This window comes from Myotis davidii, unplaced genomic scaffold (genome assembly GCF_000327345.1).
Source record: "Myotis davidii unplaced genomic scaffold, ASM32734v1 scaffold370, whole genome shotgun sequence".
NCBI lineage: Eukaryota > Metazoa > Chordata > Mammalia > Chiroptera > Vespertilionidae > Myotis > Myotis davidii.
In genome coordinates, this window is record NW_006288615.1 from 6,624,153 (window position 1) to 6,643,672 (window position 19,520).

At 48.6% G+C, this 19,520-nt stretch overlaps 1 protein-coding gene across 3 annotated transcripts in view; it reads left to right on the plus strand.

The window, feature by feature from the left end:
- Positions 1 to 17,448, plus strand: part of UBE2F (ubiquitin conjugating enzyme E2F (putative)) — a 30,451-nt gene extending 13,003 nt beyond the window's left edge. Inside the window, exons 5-10 of one of the 3 annotated variants that reach the window (XM_006760494.2) lie at positions 5,379 to 5,479; positions 7,728 to 7,798; positions 9,149 to 9,206; positions 11,821 to 11,853; positions 14,222 to 14,284; positions 16,703 to 17,448. In XM_006760494.2, the coding sequence (XP_006760557.1) occupies positions 5,379 to 5,479; positions 7,728 to 7,798; positions 9,149 to 9,206; positions 11,821 to 11,853; positions 14,222 to 14,284; positions 16,703 to 16,753 (377 nt within the window). In that variant the 3' untranslated portion in view covers positions 16,754 to 17,448. The remainder of the gene's footprint in view (positions 1 to 5,378; positions 5,480 to 7,727; positions 7,799 to 9,148; positions 9,207 to 11,820; positions 11,854 to 14,221; positions 14,285 to 16,702) is intronic. The other 2 variants (XM_006760495.2, XM_015561914.1) reach the window with 2 other exon arrangements.
- Positions 17,449 to 19,520: the final 2,072 nt, after the last annotated feature.

Sequence of the window (19,520 nt, forward strand, 5' to 3'; positions counted from 1 at the left end):
ATGAAGTCCGTATTGTTTCTCTGAGGTATTAATCAATTGTTGTGAGCGGCATTAATTTCCCGGTGTTTATCTCTGCCGCCATCTTAGTTTCTCCCCAGGTAATATTCTTATATACTTCTTAAACAGCAAATTTTAAAGGCTGCCCAAACCTATAATCTTTCGCTTGAGTTGTCCTCTTAACTTTTTGAGTTTATGACACTAACGACCTTTCCATATGACAACAAGATGTATACTTTGTGGTCAGATAGAGCGTAGTGCTGTGAATCTGAGGCGTTCGTTCCAGTAACTAGGGACAGACCAGGCCACAGTGAACAAGGACAGGTTGCTGATGTGTGGTGAGAAGTGTGCGCTCTGGAGTCTTACCTGGGTTCAGATCCTGCTCTGTATGTAGCAGCTGTGGGACCATGAAATTACTTCCTGACCTCTCAGCCACAGCCCACCAGCACGGAGTGGGATGGAACGGCCCTATCTCCCAGGACGGCTGTGAGGATGACGCAGATAGCTGAGTGCAGTACAGGTGGACAGAGCGGATTGCCAGCTGTCCTCCTTGGGACTGATTAGTGTCTCAGCTCCAGGTGCCTGACTCCTCCCTGGTCACACTGGGCAACGTGAGGGAGCCAGGTTCCAGCACAGGCACCAGCATTACCTCAGGCAGTGGGCGTGGTGCCTATGGGAGGGAGGGAGGCAGGGAAGGGGAGGACCAAGGAAATTAACTAGAGGGAAGGGAATGTTGTGAAGAAAATGAGGGTGCTGTGTGTGGAGGATGGAGAGGGGATGAGAAACAGACTCAGGAGTTACTAGCTAATTTAAAAGTGAAAGAATGCAGAATTTCAGTAGGTAATTCAGATAATGACCCATAAATAAGCCCTGGAATTGTTTCCCTATAGGTAGGTAGGTAGGTAGGTTGGGGGGGGGGGGGGGGGGGGGGGGGAAAAAAAAGAGAGAGAGGAGAGAGTTTTCCTGTAAGATGTTTTTTATAATAACAGGAGAAATCCCATTTTCAAAATCTGCTTGAAAAGTTTTAAAAGTTTATTGAATCTATGGGGTAGTTCTATAAACTGCTCTGGGACATGAATGTAATTCAGTCTGGTACCATTTCCACTAAGATGAGTGGCACTAGGATAGATTAAACCTGAATGGGCTGTTCCATATGCCTGGCGCCCAGATATAACCAGACTCAGGACTTCAAGCTGAAATGGTGAAAATGGTGACCACTCTTGGCCACCTTCATAAAACCCACTGCGTGTTCTGGTTTTAGTGAAGGGCACCGAGCACTTTGTGTTTCATAGTGACTCAGATCACCAGTGCAGGGTATTTTCAAAAATTGTCGTGGGGATGAAGACTGGTTCTCTGTTGAGTAAGCAGTCTCAGAGCTGTGTATTTGTAGTAAAAACATTGGCTGCCCTCTGCCTTTCTAGCCATTGTCTGTGGCTCTCGGGGATTCTGTGGCTGTTGTCCTGCCCAAGAGTCCGCTTAGTGTCCTCAGCCACCTGTTGGACTTTGCCATGTTTATCACTATCTTACTGGAGTGGGTTTGTGTCAAATCCAACCTCTGATTGTTCCTTTTTCTTTTTTGATTGCATTTCCTCCCCCCTAATTACATGGATGTTGTGATTATGTATATGACACTGTCTTTCATGTTCTTTCTGTTGTTCTTGAAAACAGAGCTCAATTGTTTATTATAGTTTTGGTATTCTCTGTTGGATCAGATAAAAAAGGAACTTGTGTTTCTGTGCCTGTAACTGTGAGAATTTAGCATTTCTGTTTGTGACATCTGCATGTCAGGGACACAATTGTCGCCTGGAGCTGTGTGCCCAGCGTGCTCCTCACACACTGAGTCAAAGAGCCTGTGGCTCCTGCCCTTGGTTAAGAGAAGCAGGGCTGCTGTCTGCCAGCCCTAACACTGGTCCAATAGCCTGTTTATTTAAAGACTTTCTAGAGTCGCACTCTTTTTAGCATTGAAAAAGCTGACAGAGATGTGCCTAAGAAGTAGAGTTTTCAGGATGGATGAAGCAGATGGTGTTGACAGTGGATCATTTGCAGCCAGTAATCCTGGGGCCGAGTCTGAAAGCCCAGGAATGACTGTGATATCTCAGCTCTGGGTGCTCAGGTGGAGGAGCTGCTTCTGCATTTGAAGCTCAAAGCTCATTGGCTTCTAGCACTTCAGTTTTGGTGGTTTTTGGAGTGTCCCTCATGCTTGGAAATAAATGTGCTCTTCAGAGAAAACATGGAACTGAAATTTGGTGACAGGAAAAGAAATGAATTTAGGAGAAAACAAAGTCTTCACATGGACTCACAAAACAAAAAATACTAGCAAGTGAAACAAAACAAAGCAAAGCAAAACCCCAAACACTGGCTCATCTCTCCCCCAAAGCCTCCTATGAGGTTTGACACACTGGGCCTGCCAGGTCATAGTTGCCCAGCTGGTCTGTGGAGGTCCCTCAGCCTGCCCCACTGTGGTGTGGGGGCTTTTAGGCAGAGGGGGCTGTGGACATAATTATTATTTTAATTTTAGTTTTTCCTTTGTAAGTACATTAACTGGGGTATGAAATTACAAACAAAATGTACTAATTTTTTAAAAATATTTTTTATTGATTTCAGAGAGGGAGGGAGAGATCGAAACATCAGTGATGATGAGAGAGAATCATTGATTGGCTGCCTCCTGCGTGCCCCCTACTGGGGATCAAGCCCGCAAGCCGGGTATGTGCCCTTGACCAGAATTGAACCTGGGACCCTTCTGTCCGCAGGCTGATTGCTCTATCGACTGAGCCAAACAGGCTAGGGCTAAAATGTACTAATTTGAATTGTACAGTTTAATGCATTCCAAAAAATGTATACCCCTTCGTAACCACAGTACAGTTTCTTTCCTCCACTCCCGAAGTTCCCTTCTGCTTCTTTGCAGTCATTTCCTCAGCCCCTACTGCCCACCCAAAAGTCCTTTCTAGTATCATGGATCAGTTTTGTCAGTTCTTACATTTCATATACATGGAATCTTACCTACTCATATATTAAGAGAATCGTATATATCCTATATACTTTGTCTCTGGCTTTTTGCAGGTAACATGTTTTTAAATTCACACATGTTTGGCATGTTGGTAGTTTGTTCCTCTTTATTATATGAATGTGCCATAATTGTTCCTTTTCCTGTTGGTGAACATTGGAATTCTTCCCAGCTTTGGATATTACGAATAAGACTGCTATTAACATTCTCTTACCATCCTTTGTATACTCATACGTTTCATTTCTCTTCATTTCCACTTAAGCATGAAATCTCTGGGCCTAGCCAGCATGGCTCAGTGGTTGAGCATCGATTGATGAACCAGGTGATGGTTCGATTCCCAATCAGGCCATATGCCTGGGTTGAAGGCTTGATCCCCAGTGTGGGGCATACAGGAGGCAGGCAGTCAATGATTCTTATTCTCTCTCATCATCGATGTTTCTATCTCTCTCCCTTCTCTGAAATCAATAATATATATATATATTTTAAAGAATGGAATATCTGAGTCATGGGAAAGATATATTTAATTTCTTAAGAAATTTTCTGAAGTGGTTGTGTCATACCAACTAGCAATGTGTGACAATTTCCGACTCTCCTACTCTACAGTCCAACAAGAAGTGACATCTTAACGATATTGAGTCTTCCAATCCATGAGCATGCAGAATATCTGCATTTACTTAGGTCTTTTTTACTTTCTCTCGGCAGCATTTTGTAGTGTTAGTGTATATATAGGTCCTGCAAGCGCTTTGTTAAATATGTCACTAAGGATTCCATGTTTTTTGAAGTTGTTGTAAATGGTATTTTTAAAATTTCTATTTTACTTGGTATTAGTATATAAAAATGCAATTGATAATTTAATTTTTTTTTATTGATTTCAGAGAAGGGAGAGAGATAGAAACATCGATGATGAGAGAGAATCATTTTCGGCTGCCTCGTGCACGCCTCTTCCTGGGGATGTGCCCTGACTGGAAATGGAACCGTGACCTTTGGTTCATAGGTTGACACTCCATCACTGAGCCACACCGGCCAAGTAATGCAGTTGATTTTTTAAAATATATTGTCATGTGTCTTGTTACCTTACTAACTTCATTTATTAAATTCTGGTAGCATTTTTTGTTGTTAATCCTCATCTGAGGATATTTTTCTATTGATTTTAGATAGAGTGGAAGGGAGGGAGGGAGATAGACAGAGAGAGAAAGAAACATCGATGTGAGAGAGATACATCAATTGGTTCCTTCCCACAAATGCCCTGACGAGGGCTAGGGATTGAACCTGCAACCCAGGTAAGTGCCCTTGACTGGGAATTGAACCCATGACCCTTCAATTCAAGCACCAATGTTCTAACCAGTGAAAAACACCAGCCAGGGCTGGGAAAGACCTTTTAAGAAAGACTGGCTTAAAAATGAAAGCTAGTTGGACAACAAAATCAAATGCAAGTAGCAGATATTAAATGTTTACTTTGTGTAAACCGCTGAGAGAAGCGATAAGATGTAGTATTGCTGATTTGTTCCTGGTGAGAAATAGTTTGGGGGAAGTTGAGCCTTTGTTTTAAAGATGGGTTAATTTTGTTAAATTGTGGAGTTTAATTACTGCGGGGGCATGTCCAGACTGGTCACATTTGTGCTCGGCGCCCTCTGCTGGCGGCAGCTTGCAGTGTTTACACCTGGGAACCCAGCTCACCTGCAGGTGGACTCTAGAAGAGGCAGAGTGGCTGGCTGGTGGCACAGTTAAAGGCATTGGCATAGTGCTGTGGGGTCTGCAGACCTGGGGAGTGGCATGGAGGTGCCACTGCAAACTTGGGCCTCCTGCATGACTGCCCCCTACCTGTTGACCAGGCACATTAGCGAGGCAGCAGTTCTGTCTGGTTCAAGGGTGTGTCCCTAGGGCTTGGAGCAGTGCCCTGCACAGGGTATGTCCTAGTAAACCTTTATTAAGCAGCCAGGAGCCATGTGCCAGGCACTGGGGGTTCAACAGTCACCACTAGTCCCTTACTCCATGGAACTGATGTTCTCGTGGGGAGACCAGCAGCAAACAGGTGACCACACAGCTTAAATAAGGCGTTGCCTGTCATGAGATGTGTTGAGGGGACATGCTGGGTGCTGCGGTGCAGAATAGGTGGGCCCAGGTGAGAGCGGGCTGCCTAGGTCATGGTTCTGGAGACTGAAAAAGAGGAGCCAGTCTTCAGAAGGAGGAGGGCGTCGGCCAGGGAGGAGCCAACAGCAGGCAGGCAGAGTGGAGCCGTGTCTGAGCCAGGTCGGGCAGGATATGGTGGCCTGACGAAGGACCCTGAGTCCTCTTGTGAACTCTTACTCCTCTTTGTTTGCCATATCCTAACATGGTATTTGCTTTTGTTTCCTTTTTCTTTTTTTTTAATTTAAAGAATTTTTTGTTTTGTTTTGTGTTTTTTTGATAGATGAGGGTTACTACCAGGGTGGAAAATTTCAGTTTGAAACAGAAGTTCCTGATGCATACAACATGGTGGTGAGTAGCCTGTGCCTGAGCCCCGTTTCCCCTTCACGTGGCTGGGTGGCCGTCACAGGGGCCAGCACTCCCCGGACTGTGTCCCCTGTTACCCACCCAGTCCTGGGACTGAGCATGAAATCCCTGATGTTTTGTGGTTAGTGTCACTCAGCAGCAGTATCTGAAGTCCTAGTAGAGAGAGCCTTTTGTGAACAAGTGCTTGTGAGGACTGCTGGGCAGTCTGCAATGGGAGCAGCCCTGCCCCTCCAGGGACCTTATGCCAATTGGCAGCTTCACTGTTAGTGCTTGGATATTCCCTTTTCCTAAACTCATCAAGATGGCATATTTTCATTATTTTTTTCCTTTTTGCCATTTTGGGAGGAAATAAATGTTTTCTAATTGTCATTTGAACTTTCATTTATTAAGTAGGATGTTAAATACTTTTTCTCCTTATTAGCTATTCATGTTTTTTATGAGCTGTTTTGTGCTTAGCCTTTGTTCAGTTGGAAAATAGTATGCGAAACTATTTTTAGTTTTCTTAGCTGTGCTGTAAATATTTTCCTTGTTTTTTTCCTATCTCCTGTTGTTCTGTAAAAGTTTGTTTTTTGTCTCATCACTGCAGTCAAGTCTACTTTTCCTTCATGAGTTTTTCATGTTAGGAGATGCTTTAAAGAAGCCTACACCCCAATAGCTCATCTCCACTTCCTCCAGTGCTCTGTGGCTCTCACCTGTGTGTTTCCTGCATCGGGAGGGAGCTCTAAGTAGGGCTGTCACTGTGTTCTAACGCTTAGCCGCTTATCCACTGAAGAATCCCTCTCCCTGCACTGGCTGTCATTATTACACTCTTCACCCTGCAATGAATGGATGCAGTGCCAGCCACTGGGGTGGGCGGTGGAACTAGCTATTTCCCGTTTATCTCATTTTGAGGGTGGCAGGGTCTACAAACACAGTTCTGTTTGGAAAGTGTGTCTGAATCTGGGTCCACGGTTCTCATGCAGAGGTTTCAGTTAAGAGGGCCATTGACAGGGAGGTGTCTGTGGAAGGTGTGAAGGGACAAGGAGAAAAGGGTGCAGATGCAGACAGATATTTAAAGACATGAAGTTAACACTAGGTGGGGTGACCATGTGCAGGCCAGGACTCCATGAAAGGGAGGGAGGGAGGGAGGGAGGAAGGGAGAGAGTTTGGTTACTTCAGGTACCGCCGGCCAGTGATTGAGTCTGCTCACTGTGTTAACTATAGTCAGATACCCACCAGTTAACTATATTGTTACTCAGTTGCCCATTAGAGAGAGTTACACAGCCTGGCCTCCTTGCTTCAGCCTGCAGGCCTTGCTGGAGTGCAGGCTGTCCTAGCATCTCCCTGTCAAATGCACTCTCATTCATTTGCCGAAGAGCAGATGAGTATATTAAACTTACCCTGGACCTAAATCTGTAATCCTCAGACATCTATATTTGCATAGTTGGACGAATCATTTTTTAGAGTCCCGTGATGTCTTAGTTTTTTGAAATCAGGAAGAAAATTCATGATGGTGCTGAGAGAGTAAGTTTTTTAATATTTTTAAATTGACTTTTAGAGAGAGGAAGGGAAAGGGAGAGAGAAACATGCTGTGAGAGTGAAACATCAATCAGCTGCCTCCTGCACAGCCACTGTTGGGGATGGAACCCGCAACCTGGGCATGTGCCATGACCAGGAATCGAACTGTGACCTCCTGGTTCAACCCCTGAGCCACACTGGCCAGGCTGCTTTTATAATTTTAAAAGAACACACCACATCATAAACAATGTTGGACTGCCTTATTTCCCAGTACTCGTTTCATTCTCCCTGTTGTGAGTGTAAATGGACCAAACTTCCATCTAGGAAGATGGCAGTGGCATCTTCAGGAACACACACAGGGAATGGCACCACTTCAGGAGCAGTAACTTTCAGCCACAGCTCAGCAGCTCCTGAGGAATCTGTGGGGTCCTCTTGGCATTGGGCAGGAGCGTTGCAGACACCCCCTGGAGTGCACATGGGCTCCTCCTCACAGTGGGACCAGTCACCATCAGGCCTTGGGGCTTGTAGAGGGTTCTGTTGGGGACACGTCAGGCTTTACCAGCAAGACCAGCACATGTGGGTGCAGGGTGACAACACAGTCCCGCATGGGTGATGTGAGCCAGTATCAAGGTTGAATGCATAGTAAGGAGGAGAACGAGGGACTGGGGGGGCACATGGTGAGGCTGTGGTCTGTGACGTGCTTGGAGGGCCTGTGACCTCTCTCTCTGCATTGCAGCCACCCAAAGTGAGATGCTTGACCAGGATCTGGCACCCCAACATCACAGAGACGGGCGAGATATGTCTGAGGTGAGCCCTCTTCCTGTCTTCCACATTTCTGAGCACTGTGTGTGAACCTTGGATTTCTAGAGGGAAGATTTGAAGCTGGGCCAGATTGGGAGGGTTGGGAGACCTCCCTGGGGCTTTGGGCTACACTCACACCTGGCTGCTGCCTCCAGACCTGAGGCCTCCTATGCCCTTTGCTGGCCAAGGCTGTGTGGTGTCATGCATCTGCCCTCCAGGATCCTTTACCCTTTTCCTGTCCTGTTTTATGAGGCCACATTCCCTCCACGTGGCTGATTTTAGCTAAGGGAAAAATGCCATTCATGAAATCTGGGAAGAAAATCTCCTTTCACTTCTGCTCTGGTAAACACTGGTCACCTTTGAAAGGCAGTGTGCAGCCTGTGACTGCTCCCAGCTGCTGAGACAGCGTATTCCTCTTCCTTTCTTACAGGTGCAGTTAGCACCCATTCCCCACTTTATATGTGGTGCCTCCTCTCCATGTCAGCCTTATTTTTTATAGTTAAGAGTACATTTTATAAGAGCATACCTGTTTAGAAGGCATCTTCCCTTGGAAGTGTCTGCCCTGTAAGTATTGAAACTTTCAGTTTCAGGTGATAAGTGGCAGCTTTCTCCCCAGGCTCTCACCTGTGCTCTCGCCCCCTTCCTTGCTCAGAACTAGATCTGAGGAATTCCTCTTGTCACTTTTGCTGTCTTCTGAGAAATCAAATTATTAGCAGAGTATGACAGGAATTTAGCAGATGCTAGCCTGCTACAAAAGCCAGAAACACTGATAGGTTAAGATTAAAAATACAAAAACAAAATCCAAAGCAAAGAGCAGCTGATTACATTGTTTGTGAACGTCCTTACCAGTCAGTATGAAAAAGGTGGACACCTCACTCTGGCCAGCTGTCTCAGTTGGTTGGAGCATCATCCGTGCACCAAAAGGTCATGGGCCTGACTCCTGGTCAAGGCACATACGTAGGGCTGCGGGTTTGATCCCTGGTCGAGGTGTGTACAGGAGGCAGCCGATCGATAATTCTCTCTCACATTGATCTCTCTTCCTCTCTCTCTAAAATCAATAAAAATATATCCTCAGGTGAGGATTTAAACATGTTCAAAAAGAAAAAGGTGGACATGCCCATGGGGACAGTAGGCATCAGCTGCAAACTAGTGGTGGCACAGGAGAGAAGCAGGGCAGGAAGCGCTGAAGGTGCTCCGTCTCCTTGGAGCTGTTAGGTTCTGGTCAAGCAGCAGTGTGATATAATTCAGCAATGCCAAACTAATTTTCACCAAAAAGAACCTTGGTAATAAATTTTCAAAATATGGAAAGTTCATTTTTGTGAGGATGTGCTGACCACTCTGCTTTGTCTGTTCCAGTTTACTGAGGGAACATTCGATCGATGGCACTGGCTGGGCTCCCACGAGGACATTAAAGGTAGGTGCCTTTGACCACAGCCCTGCCCTGTGACCTCTCCCTCCGTAACCAGCCATCTGTAAGAACAGCCATGTCCTCTCTGTCCTGTGCACACAGGAGGCCAGGCACACCCTGCCCCTTCTCTCCCCACCACCCACTACCGCCTGGGGCTGCTCAGGCAAGCACTCGTCCTTCAGTTCCTCTGTCCCCGTTCTCTGCGATGCAGGGGGCATGAGATCATCTGCTCTGCCTTTGCCCTTTACCATCTTCGTATAATATATAATTGTTGTTTTTTCTTCTATCCCCCATCCCCTACCCTAGTCTATAGTGGTCTCACCCATAAAGGTGAGGAGAGTTGCCAGGAGTTGGTAGAAGGGGAGGAAAAGAAAGGGGAGGTATGACTTCTGTGCGTCCCTTCTGAGCTACCTGGAGGTACACTGCACAGAGGAGGGGAGGCAGGACAGCGGCCGGGTCTGCTTTGGGGAGGGCTGTGGAGAGGGGAGCTACGGGGACTAAATAAATGGCCCACTTGCTTCTACACCATAGGCTTGAGTTGCTTTCAAGGGCCGATGTCACGGTGCCTACGTGAGCCACCATCTGTAGCCTCCCCTCAAGGCGTCTCTGCAGTGGTACCCCTAGGACACCTAGGGCTTCTTCCTGGGCCTGTCACTCTATCAGAAGTTGTCAGGCTTGGGCCAGTGTTCACTTGCTAGTGAACAGCTACCTGACTATCACCATCATTTTTGACTAATGAGACGGTTCCAAACCATTGTCACCTTTGCCCTGTCTGTGTTGGGTCGACACTGCCCAGGAGAGCGCCTGCCCCATGCTGGTTCGGGCAGCTTGGTTCCCAGCTGCACTTTACCCCAGACTCAGCACAAAGCCATGGCCATGCCATCTTCCCCGGTGACTCCTCCTCTGAGGCTGACAGTCTTAGCCGGGCAACGTGAAAGGGCTGTGGGTGTCAAACCAGCCCGTTTGTGAGGCCATGAGAACTAGCTGTACACTGCACATGCTGCCCCCTCTCAAAAGCAGTGTTTTCCCCACATGGCACCTTTGGCTTAGTCGTGCATGGGTGATAAAAGTTGCACCAACTAAAACGACTTCTGTCTAAGTTTGGGCCAGATACACAGAGATGCTGCTGGGCGCTGTCCCTCGGGTCGAAAGGGTGACCTGAGCAGGATAGGACAGTCCTGGGCCCTACCCTTTACAGGTGCCAGGCTTCTTTTCCCACAATGCTTCGCAGACTAACTTTTAGGCCCTGCCTTCTAAAATAATGCGCAGAAACCTGACTGTATCCATCATATACTGGCTGAGTGGTTGGTCTCTCAGAGACCCTCCTCATTCCTGTTCCTCGGCTCTCAGAAGAGGATAGTAGACACATCTCAGTGTCACCGCTCTTAGAGGACACAGAACCAGAGACACGTGTGGGTCAGAGTGGCCCGGCAGGCGACTGCACCTGACCCCACCTCCTGGTAGACAGCTGCAGACTGGTGTGCAGACCACTCTGTGGCCAGAAGGGACTGGCAGGTTTTGTGGATCACCGAGTAGGCACTTTGGGAGAAGAACACAGGGAAGGCATTTGGGGCCCTGTCCCAGAGTCAGGGGACAATGCAGACTTCTTGTGGTCATGGCCATGGCTCCTCATGAGGTGTGGTCTCTGCTGCCACGAGCAGCCTGGCCTGGCCTCTCACCACATCCTGGGCGTGCCCTGCCCTTTTGGGACTTAGCTTCTGTACAGGCAGTCCCTCAACTTGGCAGGTGCTCCCTCCTGCCGTCCCTCTTCCTGGCAGGGCCCCACATCCTCTCCCGGATGAGTTCTCTGTGGGAACACGCCTGTGGAAGCTCCGTCAGCACACTGTCTGTCTGACCCCCCCTGCAGCCTGGGAGCTGGTGTTCACCCCCAGCTCTGGCCCCAGGCCTAGCTCACACCAGAAGGATGGATGGACGGACGGACGGAGGAGTGGGTGTGTGCATAGACGAGAGACAGTAGAGCGGGCAATTAAAATACCAGCAGAGTATCAGATGAGAATGAGAGTAGGCCTGAAACAGACAAGCCCCTTGAGCTGGTGAAAGGAAGGCCAGGAAAGAGTCTGATTGAGTCGCCCATCACAAGTCAGCCCAGAGAGAAAGTGGGTTTCTGTCATATTTTAATTAAAATCTCTGATCTTTGAATTTTAAAAAAAAAGTCTCCCTTGATTTTTGAAGTAATTCGAGCAAAATTATTAAGACTCAGTGGGATGGTGGGTGATCTGGTCCCCAAGAGGCAACAGATACCAAAACAGCAGAGTTTATCTTAAAGGTGGCTGGACTCTGCCGGAGAGTGACAGGTGAGCATACTGTGAGGTCAGGTGTCCTGTGCAGAAGCTGCCTAAGGGCTACTACCACCCAGGATTGGACTCGTCGTTGCGGGAGGGCAGTTTCTGTTCTCTGATTTTACACTCACTGCTTGTAGCTGCTCACCTCTGAATTTCTCAGAGTCTGTGGTTATAATGAGAGAAGTTTTTTTAATTCTGGTTTGGGAAAAACAAAGCCTGCAAAGATGAATTTTGATATGGTCCCATACATATTTCTTATGAGTTTGAAAGACTGTGCACAGGAGCCTGAAACTTGTTTTCTTTTTTCCTCATTCCAGGATGTTGTTTGGGGATTAAACTCTTTGTTTACTGTAAGTATATTGACCAAAATCCCAAGCTTCTCTGGTTCCCCTGACTGCTGTTGTGAGCCCATAAGAATAACACTGGGATTGAAGACAGCACCGTGTCCATACTGACCCCTCTTTCCTGTCTCACTTTTGTGAGACTGGCCTTGAGGGGGTTTGCAGTGACATGTGGGAGGTGACTGGGGGCAGGGCGTCCCCACGCCCCAGGCCAGGTCGGTGGCTTCAGTCTCCTCACATGGGGGTGGGTCCTTTGGCAGCACCTGGCAGCCACGCTCCGTCTGCTCTCACAGCAGCCCAGCCCATAACCCTGTTCACTCCCACGTGTCCTGGTTTGAGTGAAGGAGGATGTGCTCACCCATCCTGAGGCTTTTCACAAACCCAGAACCTTTGAGTCATTCTCGTATTAGTGACGAGCTGCCAACAGAGTTCACTGTCTTTAGAAAACAGCTCATCATGGCAGGCCTGTAGGGCAGAAAGGGGCATGGGAAAAGCTAAGATGGGCACAGCTGAAAGCTGGAGTTTGGAATTTTATATATTGTTATGTTTTCCTTGGGGTTTTTGATCAAAAAAGAGCTTTAAGGAAATTAACTTCTTTGGAAGAAAGAAAAAAAGCTCTGCTACTGTTGAGGTCCCTGCATGAAAATGAGGCTGTCCAGGACAGCCCACGGGACTGGCTGTTGGAGGGACAGCTTCCTGGCTCATGGTGGATGTGCCTACAGAGTCACCCTGGGGTGGGGCAGCTGTCCTCCACCTGTCATCAGAGGCCACAGGCTTCTTGTTCTTGATTCAGCAAAATAAAAAACAAACAAAGCCTCAAAATTAGACTCCAAGTCCCCATCTTCCTTGCCTTCTGATCTGATGTCACTTGGCAACACCTGGAACACAAGCAACCAGCGCTTGCTGATTTCAGGAGCTCCCTTAGTCTCCATGGGAAGGTAATACCAAGGGGAACGAACATCTGGACGATTTTCTGCTGGGCCCAGTCGTTTTGCTGTGATTCTGTTTTTGACTTTCATGTAAGTGAATGAAGTGTTACTTCTGGAGCAGCAGGGCCTGAGCATGGTTGAAACTCTGCCTGGCGGCCAGGCCTCTTTGTCGCAGCCCAAGAGCACACGGGCCCACGCTCATTGTGTCCTCCACCACAGCAGAACCTGCCCGAAACCCACCCTGCTTCCTCCAGGTGCCTTGGCCCTGAATCGGAAATGACTGTGACCAGCAACTCGCTGCAAGGGAATTAAGGGGAGGAAATAGCGATGGCTCCTTGGAGTTTTCTTTTTTTCTCTTAAAGAAGTCTGATGTGATCTTCATCCCTCCAAGTGCTCCAAACCTCTCAAATTTTAAAGAGCCAATCCAGATAGCTAATTAAGTCAGTAATGGTTATTCCAGCCAGTATAGTCATTTTAGGTCAAAGATGAGGTAAAGAAGATAAGGAATTCTGTGTGTTTGGTGTGGTCTTTGTACACACTGGGTATCTTATCTGATATGTACTTTATGTTTTTACCTGTTTCCAGGACTTGGAGTTTAATTTCCCATCTGTAAATGACCATAGAGACTTACAGTTTTTCTTTGTTATATTTTCTTTGTCACACCCATATTTATTTCCAAATCAGGGATACAGTCCGCAAATTTAGCACTTGCTCTAGGAGGAATATGGTTGTCTACGATGGTCCTTCTGTGGCTTTGGAAAGCGGGGGCTCCTTATAAAACAAACCTTGCTGCCCGGGTAGAGGAGGAACACTCAGTATAAAGCTCAGACGTGGCCTATCTGAAATCCCTGGTGTTGCCTGAGGGTCAGGGAGTAGCCATCTCAGGGCTTTCCTAAGGTAGAAGGGGACTGGTGCCCCCACACACCCCGAGGCCTAAGGCACTGACCTGCACTCAACTGGGTTCCAGGACGGGAGTGATGCTTGTGAAGGCGAATTAGATGATGAAAGGAAACTGCAGTTAAGGCCAAATAGAAACCACAGACTTACAAAGGCAAAGTTGTTAATCACAAAATGAAGAGGGGATTCATTTTGAAAGAAAAAAGAGAATAATGGGACTTTAATTTGGAAAGCTCATAATGACTGGTTTTTCATTCTCCAGTTACCAATAGCATTAGAAATTAATGTGATGGCTGTTGCCCCCATTTCCACCACATTTTGGACAGTTACATATAAACATGACCCCCCCTTCAGCTATTCATCACCACGTTGAACAAAGTACAGGGTGAGGGCTCCATATCAGAGGAGCTTCATGGTGGACTCCTCAGCTCCCTGGGGCTTCATTCTCCAGTTTGCTGGTTGGTTTCAGTTGCCTAGTTCTTAACATGAAGATGTGTCACAGCAGAGTAACAGAATCTTTCCCTTGTTTATGTTGCATTTCTATCTTTAAGGATCTTCTGAACTTCGATGACCCACTGAATATCGAGGCTGCAGAGCATCACCTGAGGGACAAGGTAGGCTGGGGACAGGAGGTCCTGGCTGGTGTGTTTGGCAAAGAGATAACTATGTCTCTGGACTAGATAGGCACAAAGTTGAGAATGGTGGGATCCAGAACTGGAATTTAAAGCAATTTATAATGACATCACAGTGCATGTGAGTGGTTTCAGTAAAGTGTTTGACCCAAGGTCAGACGTGTTTTATTGAGAGAGAATTCGTAGTAGAATCTGGTATACTGTTCCTTTACCTTTAGCAGCATGGGAATATAGAAGGGACCATTGGTGGCATGATGCCCTCAGTGCCCTCTGGGCCCCCAGCAGCCTCCTCACCTTCCACACCTTCCCCAGAGCTCTGTGAGTGTGTAATGAAGGGGGTCATATTCATTACTCCAGTCTCAGTCCCTTTTCTTTAACTTTTTCCCTCCAAGTCAATGCATGAAGTGTCACTCATCTACTTTCAGAACCGTTCAATGTCTCATAAGCAGCTCTACACACTTATTCAGCCGTTCTCTTCCTGGTGGGACTCGGTTTTTCCCACTGTTTTTCCCCCTACTACAGTAATGTAGTAAACACCCTTGTACACACATCCTTACAAAGCATGTGGACAGGGCCTGGGATCTGCGCAGGAGTCTGGGAGCCGGGCTGTGTGACTGGGAGGAGGCTGGCAGCTTGTTCAGCCTCGCAGGGGCCACGCCGATTCCTTGGAGTGCCCAGCATGTGTTCCATGCAGACTCAGGAAACTAGCGATAGGCACTTCAGGGAGCAGTGGGTTCTACAGTGGAACTGAAGGGTCAGGCAGAGGAGGGTGGTTTGGCAGGCGACCTGAGGAGGAGGCTGGGGCAGCACAGGTCTTCAGGACAGGTGCAGGGTGGGAGATGGCTCTGCCCCTGCCCACCTCTGGGCCACCCTGGCTGGGGGTTGCCTGGCAACACCTCAGTTAGGCCACTGCTGACTAGACTGCTCCTGGGCCCAGAGCCTTTCAGGAGGCTTCGTTCTTGTTGTACTCACTCCACTTGTCACTGCTGCTGACGGGCCCATCAGCATGCGATTATTCCAGCCCTTGTGGACTCAGCCTTGTCAAGGGAAGACAGTGGTAACAGCAGGGCACATACAGATGGCTCTCGTTCTGTCTTTCTTGGAAGGCTGCTTCCTATTCTTTGTATGACATAAGGGCAGGTTTGCAATTAATAAACTTCTCCCCAGTCGGATGGTCCTAAAATTGGCCAAACAGTGATGCCTCCACTTGAAATCTTAGATGTGCCCAGACCGACCTGCATCCTGATGTCGAGTCACGATCATCCTGTCTCTGCTCACTTTCTCTTGTAGTCATTGTTCATCCCAAGATTGACCGCTTGAGTACCGCTTGAGTGGACAGTCAGTCTTTGTCCCCGTGCAGCATGCATTCTAGTGGGAGGAGGCAGAGCAGAGATAAGTCATCAACATGGAAGGTGGGGCTGGGGGCCAGGAGTGTTGGGTGGGGGTGATGGGTGTTGCACTTTATGGAGGATATTCAGGGAAGACCTTTCTGATAAGATGTGACTATAGATGTGAGCCAGATGGATCTCAGGAAAGAGTTTTCCAGAGACTGACAGCCAGTGCAAAGGCCTCAAGGTGGGAATGTGCTCCAGGTGTTCCGGGCAGAGCACAGGGGCCACATTACTTGAGTAGAAGGGCAGTGGTGAATCAACAGTATCAGCAACCCAATGCCGGTGCCAGGCATTGTCCCACACTCTTCCCAGAGTACATTTGTTCTCCTGACAACGACAGGAGGGAGGGCCTCTTGTTAGCCCTTATTCTCTGAGAGAGTCACCAGGAAGGGGCAGAGCCCCAGATTTGAACGCAGGGGGTCTGGCTGCAGGGCCCACAGGGGGACAAGGAGATGTGGGAGGCATAGAGGCCTGAGCACGCAGAGTCTTCTGAAGGTGTGGACTTTGTCCTGGTGAGATGATGAGAGCAAAAGGGATTAGGATTAAGCAGAGGCACCTTGAGTGGAGGGTACCTTGGGGCCTTCACATCCAGTGAGCTTGGGCTGTGGTTCCTTAGGAGCTGGGAGTATTGTTGGCTTCTGGGCACTGTGGTAGTGACCTGGTGAGAGTTTGCTAGGGGCTGTGGAGCCTCTGAGTGCAGCACCGTCCGTGGACAAGTGCGGGTGTCCTGACCTTGACCATATGGGCCTCACTCCCCCATCTGCAAAATGAAAGGTCTTGGGATCCCTTCTGCTCCAGCTGCTGTTTGTACTCTCTGCCCCCTGTCCCCCTGGCACGGTGTCTTGCACATAGTGGGCACCCACAGGGGAACCAGCCCCACAGGTCTCTGGTGGCCCTGCCACCTTGGCTGCGGAAGGCTGAACTCTCAGTGGGCCCTTGGCTCTGTGGCTCCGACTTGTCCCTGAGTTGTCACTCGCCCTCACTAACTTGCTCTTCTCGAATTCCACAGGAGGACTTCCGGAACAAAGTGGAAGACTACATTAAGCGGTACGCCAGATGATAGGAGGGGCGCCTGCAGCGCGGACTGTGCTAGAGGGTCGTCTTCAGCTCTCGAGGGGGCCTCCATCCCAGTCCTCGCGCTCCCGCAGACCCACTGGCTCTGCTGGGTCCTGTGACATGTCCTGCGGAGGAACCTCTTCATGACTGCCCATTGTAGACAGAGAGTTCCGCATAAATACAGCAAGAAAATGAGTTTGGGCTCTAAAGAGTTGTCTGCTTACCTTAACATGTTTACTTTGTGAACCTGTACTGTATAGGCTGAGGAAATGCTTGAGAAGTTGTAATGAACTCAGAATCGGAGCTTGCTTCTTACCTTCCCCCAAATCACTTCCCTGCACAGCAATGCCAATGACCTGCCAAGAACTGGCAGGTGGGCGGTCCCAAGCCCGCTGCAAACTGTGATTGGATGCGCAGTCTCTTATCTCCTCCCACGAATGTCAGCCCTGCCTCAGTGTCTGAGGCTTCCCAGAATGCAGTCATTCACTGTAGATCTCTTACTGAAATGCGTATTTTATTTAATGTAAGTATATTTTGGAACAGATTTGTAATTTGTACAATTTAATGCTTTAATTATTTTTTTCTATTCTCCTTTAGTTTGTATTTTCATTGTATAGAGCAGACAGAAAGATGTTGGGTCAAGCAATTATTGAAGAGAAATACAAAGAAAATATGAAAGACATTATTCATTCTGTCCAATGCAACGAGAATTTGGGTCTTGAAAACCAGCTCTTGCTTTCAGGTCTGGGTGGGGCAAAGAAGTTTAGAACCCTGTGAGGCTGGAGCTCGATGATTTGGAAAAAAAAAAAGGCAGGGAGCCCTTTGTCGCATTTGGCCCAGAGGAACTGGCTGGAGTGGGGCCAGGTGTTTCTGAGGGTCATGTGCTTAGGACCTAGTGTGCAAGGACTATAGCTGCTTATCAGATCCAGGCCCTTGCTCCTGAGGGACAGGAGAAACCTCGGGAAGCAGCCAAACAATGTGTGATGCCACTGAGACTACACCTGTAGCCTCTTAGTCTGCTGTGGTTCCAGGCCCGAGTGGAGGTGGTCTCCCGGGCAGTGGAGGTCAAGAATCGGAACAGCATACAGCCATGCTTGGTCAGGTCTGCACACTTCAGAGGCAGCACACCCAGCACACCTTGGCCCTGTGATGTCATATGCAAATAAATATCTGTATGGTTTTGTCCACTGCCTTGCCTGCCTGCCACTCTCCAGTTTGACTGATAGCCTCCTTGCCTCTGGGTTTCCTATCTACCTAGGCTGATGTGTGCTTTTCTTGATTCACAGTATCATCTGATCTGGAGGTCAGCAGGGAGGAATGTAGGCCATACTTCCTGTTTGTGACCAGGAATTGTGCCCACTAGACGGGGTTCCAGGACCACGTCTGGTACACAGGAGGAAGGATCGGGCTGGATAAAGGGCATGGTGGCATCTGAGTGGTGCAGGCCTATCAGGAAGGCACAGTAGTCCCCATCCCCAGGCCAGGCAGAGGCACCACAGCTCCTGCAGTTGTCATTGGAGCTTGTCAGTGTCCCTGGAACTCACTGGCCGGGCACTAGGCCATCCTCTGCCAGGTGGGTCAGGAGATCAGCAGCAGGCCCGCCCACACACCTGATTTCTGCCCTGTGACCCAGGGCATGAGTTCCCTACAGGAGTCCTGGCACATTCACAGGCTGTCAGGGCGGCCGCAGGTGCCAATGCAGGTGGAAGAAAGGGTGCCAGCGCCTGTGGTTAAATGGACCAGACTGAAAGGGATTCCTGTTGATTGCGATTTCAAAATGTTTGACATAGAAAAATGATTTATCGGGGATCAAGTTTTTAAAAAATGACATTTCCACAGTACGGGACTGTCCCTTTCTGTCCAGGGAAACCCCATCTTGTTAATCAGCACACCCAGCTCATCCCACTGCACCTAGTCTTTGCCCTCCAATTCAGTGGCATGGGACGCTGACTTCTAGGCCTTGTGGCTTCTTGGGGTCTCCCCACTCAGGGCAAAGTAACAGTTCTGGTTCCTGTCTGTGTGCCCCATCAACCTGGGGATCGTTGATTTCTGATCTCCCAGGGTTGGGATACGGAGCTTCCAGCCAAAGAGGCCAGCCCTTGGAAAGCCCAATTAAAATTCAACTTCTTGACAAAACATTCCTGAATTCAAATTCTGGCTCTATCACTACCCATGGGAACATGGGCAAGATGCTTTTCTGTACCTTAATTTCCTGTATATAAAATGGGGATAACTACCTCCTAATAAGGTTGTCATCGAAATCAGAATACGTGGAAAGTGCTTAGGGCGGTGCCTGGCACGTGGGGTCCGCAAATAAACTTTGAGACAGTTATGCAAGGGGTGGCCAGTCCATGGCTCCATTCGAGTTCAAGAATCTGGACCTTTGCCCTTAACACTTTCACATCACAACTGACTTAGGGTTTATGGGTCCACGAATGTTGGCATTTCCACTTGACTGTCTCACCAACAACACATCCAGAACAGGTTTCGTTCCTGTCCAGATGAAGGCGCTGTCTTCCGAGTCACTGCGTTACCCAGGGCCTCCGCACTCCCTGCCCCACACCCAGCTCTCCCGCATTCCTAGGTCCCGAACCTACCCTGAACCCACCTACCCTGCATCCCACGCCTCTACTCCGGACCCCTCGAATCCATGTGCAGTGAAGGAGCCTAATTCCACGCAAAGCCACCTGTGCAGAGGCCCCTCCAGTTGGGGCAGTGGAAGCACGTTTTAGGAGACCCCGGGCACGAGGACGCAGAAGCGTGGCCCGCCA